This window comes from Crocodylus porosus, unplaced genomic scaffold (assembly GCF_001723895.1).
Source record: "Crocodylus porosus isolate Cpor-Errol unplaced genomic scaffold, CroPor_comp1, whole genome shotgun sequence".
In the NCBI taxonomy this organism is placed as follows: Eukaryota; Metazoa; Chordata; order Crocodylia; family Crocodylidae; genus Crocodylus; species Crocodylus porosus.
This window is the reverse complement of record NW_017728947.1, coordinates 12,886,842-12,894,461: the sequence shown is the minus strand read 5'-3', so window position 1 is coordinate 12,894,461 and position 7,620 is coordinate 12,886,842. Positions and strand designations below refer to the sequence as shown.

General features: G+C 43.0%; 1 protein-coding gene across 4 annotated transcripts in view; it reads left to right on the top strand.

Moving 5' to 3' along the window:
- LMO1 (LIM domain only 1) overlaps positions 1 to 7,620 on the top strand; it is an 84,072-nt gene that overhangs the window by 41,442 nt on the left and 35,010 nt on the right. The window contains exon 1 of one of the 4 annotated variants that reach the window (XM_019551966.1): positions 7,298 to 7,328. The exons of the other annotated variants lie outside the window; for them this stretch is intronic. Within the exon in view, the coding sequence (XP_019407511.1) occupies positions 7,313 to 7,328 (16 nt within the window). The 5' untranslated portion in view covers positions 7,298 to 7,312. Of the gene's footprint in view, positions 1 to 7,297; positions 7,329 to 7,620 lie in introns of those variants that run through there. 4 annotated transcript variants of the gene reach the window in all.

Sequence of the window (7,620 nt, the reverse complement as noted above, 5' to 3'; positions counted from 1 at the left end):
ACCATCAGCAGCTTCTGCCAATGCTCCCCCAGATTCGGGAGGCACGAGTCACTCATGTTTTTTATGGTGAGGTATACACACAAAACAAACCAAGTCAAGCCTTTGGGACTTGACTGTTGAAATGGAAAGAAGGTAAAGGATGCTACATGGAATTCCTCATCACAAGTTGTCAAAAGACTGTAGGTAAAGCTTGGAGTTTGCAAGCTATTGGGAACTGTAGGAAATTGCTGGGAGTTAAGTGAAACTTCAGAAGAAATGTTCAGGCTCAGTAACTCTACCTATGTAGAGTCAGTCCAGATTCTAGGTTTTGGAGTCTGTTGAGATCTTGGTTTGGATTTCTCTTTTTAAAAAAAATATTTCATATATGCAGTGAGAATCAATTTGAGTAGAAATAACTGACCTGAAGAAGAGACGACTTCTGTCTTAAGAGGATCAGCTGTTGCATGGAGCAGCTGTAATAATCCCAACTCCTGGAAGAAAAAGAGCATAGTGTGAGCTGTATTCAGTGTGCAGGCAGCAAGTCATAAATTCTTTGAGTAGTGGTGGTCTGAGATTCAAGGAATAGGATTAGAAAGCTACTGTAGGCTAATGAAAGTGGCTCCCTTGGGATCATCTTGAACATAACCCAATGGACAGCCTTAAGGGAAGGAATGTCTCGTGATTCTGACTTCTCTGACGTTGAATACTGTGATACTGGTAATGCTTTCTATATGCATACTGTTTTACAGCATGTTTTTGAACACAAGAGTGCAAACTGAATGTCACTCAGACTTGCCTCACCATTAATACTCACTTTATTCTGGGCGAGTCAACAAATGACCCTATATAAAGGTTTTCAGGCTCTTTGCAATTTTTATCCACTTTGCTATCCTGAGTCTCTAGCTGTTTGGGGCAGGAACATTCAAGGGCTACCTTCGCATGTGATTTACCCTAAAAAGAGATGACATTATTGAAGGGACACACAAGGCTGGCCCCATCTAACCACTCTAGCAGTTAGTAATTTTCATCAATCTCTTCAAAGTGTTTACATCTAGGCTTATAGCATAAATGGCTAATTGTAGATTGGAAGCCTGTCTTACCAAAGAAAATAAGAGAAGAGCCCCTTTGATCTATGAGATGTGGATGTCTACTAGCTAATTTCAGCTCCAACAAATGTTAACAAGCTTTTTCCTGTGTAGAGGGGGCGGAAAGCTTTCCCAGTAGATGAAAGGATGAGGTGGGCAGAATGTGCTAACCTCATTACTTTCTGAGCCCAAGTTCCTACAAGACATTTGGGTAAGGAAGCATGGGCTAACCCCTTGTCTACATTGCAAAAAAACCAAAACTTTATATTCCTAGCCAGCAGAACTCCTGGTGTGGATGCAGCTCAGCCACCAGAAGGTGGGCTTGTGCCTGCAGAGCTGTTTCAGGAAAATGGTGCAATTTTAGTTACAAAAAAATTCCTGGTGCTATGGCTATGTCCAAAGCAGTGGACATGGCTGCTATTAACACTGCTGCCATAAATAAAGAACAGCCCCCATAACATCACCTCAACAGCATAGGCCAGTGGCGGCCAACTTGTGACGTGCATGCCACAAGTGCCATGGGCACCCAGCGTGTTTGGCACATGGCAGATTGAGGAGGATGAGAGGGAAGGAGAGTCAGGGCTTAATGCCAGCTGGAGTGTTTTTGGCAGGAACAGTGGGGGTAGGTGCCACTGACTTTGTCAAATCCCAATGGCCACAGGTGACACTGGGCAATACTGATGGCTGATTATTAGTGGCACAGTCTTATACATTGGATGTAACTTGTGCCATGCTTGCCAATGAGGTTGGCCCCTACTGGTATAGGCTGACAACAATTGTAACTATTTCAAAAGATAGTTCATAATGCAAGCTGTTATGATGGAACTGTTATAACTGGACTTCCCTGCTCTACAGAAGCATGCAACCTTTTAGGCAGCCCCCATGCCCATCCCTTTCCTCCAGTCCAATCTACTGCTCTGCTTTCTGCAGCCTACCCGCTCCCCAGTCGGTGGTGTGCTGCACAGTCTGCCTTCACCACTTGTGGGAAGCATGCTGCAGGCTGGTCATCCTTGTTGTACAGATAAGTAGTAAAACCATTCAAACATTAACCAGGTTCATGAGTGGATCTAGAATTTAGTAAAGAGGGGTGCTGCACATTGCTCAGACCATGGTGGAGGATGGGGAGAAAGTTGAAGCCTCTGGGTCAGCGGGGGTCACTGGGAGCGGGGCAGGGAGCAGGTGCAGGGACAGGGGAACCCTAGAGCTGCTCCTCTTACCTCATGGGATCTGATGGGCAGAAGTTTGGCTAGACTGAGTGCTGGGCTTGGCTGTGGACAGCAGCGGCAATGGGTGAGTTCTTCCCTCTTGCATTTGTTCCTTGCTTACCCCCCACCCTGGGTGTCTTCCTATCAGCTGGGAGCAGGTATGGGAGGAGGAACCCATTCCTTCTATTGCCACTGCCCTTGGCCAAGCCTAGCACACTGTGGAGCTGCTCCATGTGGCCCTTGGCTGCAGCAGAGCAGGAGCAGCTCTGGGGTTCACCCTACATCTGAATCAAACAGGGACAGTGGCAGCAGTGGGTGGGTTCCTCCTCCTGCATCTGTTCCTAAGCATCAGGGACGTTGTGAGGTTAGGGGGTGGGGAGGAGTGGCAGGAAGAAGAAACCTGTGCATCGCTGACACTGTTCTCTGGTAGCCTAGACCCCTGCAGAGCAGCATCTGGAGTGGGGCAGGCATGGGTCTGGGGCTTCCCCCCTCCACACACACCTGGATTAGCCAGGGACAGCAATAGCAGTGGGTGGCTCTCCCAATCCTTGTGTCTGTTCCTGCCCAGTCCTTTGGATGTCCCCCACTGGCCCAAGGGCTCCAGCTTAAGGGAGAGACTGCCTGGAGTGCTGGGCTCAGCTGGAGACAGTGACAGCAGCAGCAGAAGGGGGTGTGACCGCTGTTCCCTCCTCCCAGATCTGCCCCGACCCTGCTTCATCCAGGGTCAAAGCTTTGGTACTTCCATTAACATGCATTACCTACAGGATATTAACCGTTACATTGTAGCATCTGTTGTGTGTTCTCCAAGCCTTTTAAAGCTGCTAAAATGTATGTTTGTCTAAGCAAGAAGTGGGTCAGTTGAGCAGATGAGTAGAAGCAATGCTGAGATCTAGAAGCTGATTTTTAAACTAATTTTTTCATCATGTTCTGAGAACAGTAGCTTTTTACAGTTAATTGCCAAATGGTAAAGATTTGTGATGTACTTAGAGAATCTCGGAGCCCTAACTTCTATATAGGCTTCTGGTTTTGCTCAACCTAATAGTGTTTTGCCATGACAGTAAAACAAGAGTGGAGTTACTTTTGTCAACATGTAGCAGTAGTGTCAGAAGCCCTTAGTGATGATATTGTAATTTTCCCCATCCTTCCCTCCCCAATCTCATTGCAAATCAGACTGAACCAAAGAGCTTGGTATGCTGAAGTCATCTTTTTGTCTGAGGTTAATGTTTGAGGACCAGAACTTGAAAAGCCTGGTAAGCCCATGCCCTTGGAATGGGGCAGGGAGCCTGGAATGGAGGGAGAAACTTTGCACAGTGTTAAGATACTAAGTAGTGCCAAGTACAGTACCAGGGGGATGGGCTTCTTGAAGGTCTGGGAGAGGGGCACTGCAAAAAATTGGAGGCATATTTGCTATGGCCTGTTACTGTATAGCAGCATAGTATCCTAGACCAGTGGTATCCAAAGTGGGGTGCGTAAAGAAAATAATAGAACTTCTATTTATATTGATATAAATAGACATATATTAGGGGTGCGTGCTCAAAAATTTTTTACTGATGGGTTGCGTGATCAAAAAAGTTTGGAGACCACTGTCCTAGACTACAATCCAGCTCGTCTACCCTCTGTATATAAATATATAGACTAAAGATGCTGAGTGTGTGTGGTTTTAGCTCCAGAGTGGACTCTAAAATTACCTTGTTAAATTTATTGCACAAGATAATTGTGATACGTAAAATGAACAATGACACCTTTCCATTTGCTTAATTACATGTGCTGTAGGCATTGACTTACTGATGGGCTAAAACTCTCCCTGCTCCCTCCCAACAAGCTGCAGGCTTCTTTTGAAGGACACTAATGGACTATTTTGGAACTATCATTCTATATGTATATATTCCAGCAGTGAAGTGCTACCACAGGTAATGGAGATCATTTTGAAGGGTTCTGAGGTGAATCTAGTGCCCCTGAAGAGTGGGTAAACTCTGTTTATTCATAGTGCAGATAGTAAGCCAGTAACTTCTGAGGTACTCATTCCATGTTTAAATTGTTCCTGCAACTCCAGAATATGGTGTGTGTGTGTGTGTGTGTGTTACACCTGTGTAAAATGGCTAGTATTCACTTTGGATTTGGATTCGGCCAATTTTGCGGACAGTGATTCAATTTGGTGATTTGAATCACTGTCCCAAATCGATTTGGCTGAATCCCCAAATCAAGCAGGCCTCATCCCCCAGCATCCCAGCTCTTTAAACAAAAAAAAAAAACAAAACCCCAACTCACTGGGGGGGGCATCCCTGCTGCCCCCTCACTGCCCTGTGCTGCATGGGGGACTCTGCCACAAGACCCCAGAAGCCCCAGTGGCCACAACAGCAGCTGGTGAGTGCAGGGTTTAAAAAAAAAAAAAAAAAAAAAGAGCTGAGACTCTGGGGCCAGGTGGGACAGCCATTGATGGGACTGGGAGAGAGGATAGAGGTCGGGGGGGGGGGAGCAGGCAGGGGATGGGGCCTGGGGGGGTTCCCCCAACCCCTACCTACTAGCACAGAGTCCAGGTCCAGCTCCCTGCAGGGGCAGGTGGGGACTACCTGAGTCTCTGAAGCTCTCTGAAGCACTCTAAATCTTTTCTGAGTTGATTCAGAGCTTCTTATTCGTCTCCCAGTTGGATTCAGATTCAAAGATTCAGCCACTGAATCTCTTCCAAAACAGTTGGCACCCAAAGCTTCACACAGCCCTGGTATGTATACATTTCTTACACAACTAATTGGTTAAAAAAATATAATGAAACTGAGATTTTTTTTTTTTCCAGACCTGCGTGGGAGATTTAGCCATGTAACTCTCACTAATTTCAGTTGGACCTGTGTGTGGCAAAAATCATCTGATATGGTTTTGCGAATCCTATGCCTTTTTTTATTTATTTTTTTTTTATTTTTAGGAATATTGCTTCTCTGCTTAACTTGTGCGGCCCCCTCAACTGGTTGACAAATGTTTTGCCATGATCACCACTTTTAAAACTTATAGTTAAAGCACAGTTACAACTGAGGTGCCACATTTTCTGTTTATTCAGTTGTGGAAAATTGTCGTCTGTCTGTCTCTGTGTGTCTGTTGTTGACCTCTATATATGCACCATTTCTAGGCTTATTTGCATCTGGAGATTTGAAGGTAACTTGAGTGGGTGTGGGAGACAGAATCTTAATGTTTAATAGAGAAACACATCACTTTTGATATATATTGGCTGCTTGGGAAATTATTTTCCTTTAGTAACCTTGGTTTTCCTCCACTACTTTCATGAGATGAAATTCCAGACTGCTTTATTTTTAAGTCAGCAAACTGATTATATATTGTAAAAGATCAGTGTTTTCATGGGTGAATGGTAATTACTGAGTAATGGCTTAAAACATTTCCTGAAGGAACATAAAGCTGTTTTTAAAAGTCAAGAGTACATTAAAAGGATTACCATGTAGATTTGATTTTTAGATAACGCTAAAATGGATCCCAAATGGACTTATGAAAAGGGATGCTATCTCTTTAATGGAAAGTGCATGGTCTGACAGCTCAGTATGCAAATGGTCCTGCAAAGAGGTGGGGGGGTTTTTTTTTCCTTTCAACAAAGAAGAGGAAATGACCCCCTCCTCCCCCCTTTCCAAGTTTTAATAGCAAATGGGTTTGTCTGGTGGCTGCTTGAAAAGGTAGTAAGAGCATAGGTTTTCAGGATAACTGCATCTTCCTGATTCATTATAGAGGTACTTTCCATGACATCTAGAAGGTCAACAGCACTTGTATCTGTTACATGGATCGAATTAAGGGGAAAGACTGTCTGCCTTCTTTAAATGTAGGTTCTTGCTCATCTTTAGAAAAATTGAGGGAATATGCAAATTCCCTCAATAGCCTTTGTGCTTTCTGAGGTAAAGGTGAAGAGTTGAGTGTCACAGGCATTAACTTTGGTGCAGGAGGGTGGATCACTGATTTGTGGTAAGCCTCTTGTTGGGGAGCTTGCTTTTGACCTCCTGTAATGACATTTCTGATGACTGTAACTTTCAGTATTTTTTGGAGTCTCCTGGCCCAACTTTTCGAGTGATTGATGGCTTTAAATACTGCCTTTGGCTTAAGTATGATTCCTTTTTAAAACATTTAAAAGCATATATTCATATCTCATTAAATACTAGACTTTGGTTGATTCCAAATTCTTCTGCGGTAGTGCACAAATTATTATAGGCTCCAAAAGTCTTGAGAAATTTCTATAGGCATGTGAAAGCTTTAGATTGGAGAGTCATCATAGCCTGCATTAAGGGTTGTGACAGATTGCTTCATCTGTGTACACAGAGCAGAACATCAAATGGCCATTTGGCAATGGGCGCTGAAATTCTATTAAGGTTGCCGAAAGCTTAAGCTGACGTTGTATATGTCTGCAGAAAGGAAGAAGAAAAGATGATGATGATGATTTTGCAATGATAGAGCTCTTTTCACCTCAAAATATTCATGTGTATAATGGTGTTAAAAAACAAAAAAACAAAAAACAAAAACACTCACGTGAATGTGTAGTATTAAGGTTTCACTGTTAAACTGAGCTCACTATATTGCATGCCCTTTATTTTATTCTGTATTTTTTGAAATCCAGACAGGAAGAAACTCAGGTGCACACTTTAAGCTAGAAAGTAAGGGGAAAAAATATGCTGACCCTGACCTGAGAGCTGACTTTTAACTCTTCTTTTCAAGGCTCTCCTTGGGAGTTTAACTTAATCTAGGGTTATTTTACATTTAATTGCCTTTTTTTTTTTTTAAAGAGAGAGAATTGCCTTTATTTCAGTATTTGGACTTAAATTATCTTTATCGGTTGGAGAAGGGAAGGGTGAGGTGTCAACTTTGTCTGTCTGGTCTGGAGACAGTTCTCTATAGTCTTCTTGTTTCCTTTGGCAGCTAAAACCTAGAAACTTAATATTGTTTTAATGCTAACTTTTATAAGTTTTCAGAATCTTGAAACATGTGGAAGGAACTTCAGGCGAACCTTAACTCCCTGAACTGGTATTATTTTTTCCCACCAATGATTTTCTCCTGTTCCTAATGAAGTATTTTAAAGGTAATTTGTTTATTACTTTTTCCCTTATGTTCGTTCTCTCCCGGTCCCTAATTTTCCCCTCCCCTCCCTCTGATCAAACGTAAACCAAAAGTACAAATTCTTAAAACAGGACCACGCCAAGCATCAAATCTCAACCAATTTTTCTATAGCAAACAAAGTGGTTAAAATGTTCTGCAATGGGGAAATGCAAGTTGAGAAATGTAGGTCTTATTTCATTTTCCCACTCAAAACTCTTGAATGGATTTTACTAAAGCCTTTTATACTAGACAAAAAACAAACCACCCTTCCCCCC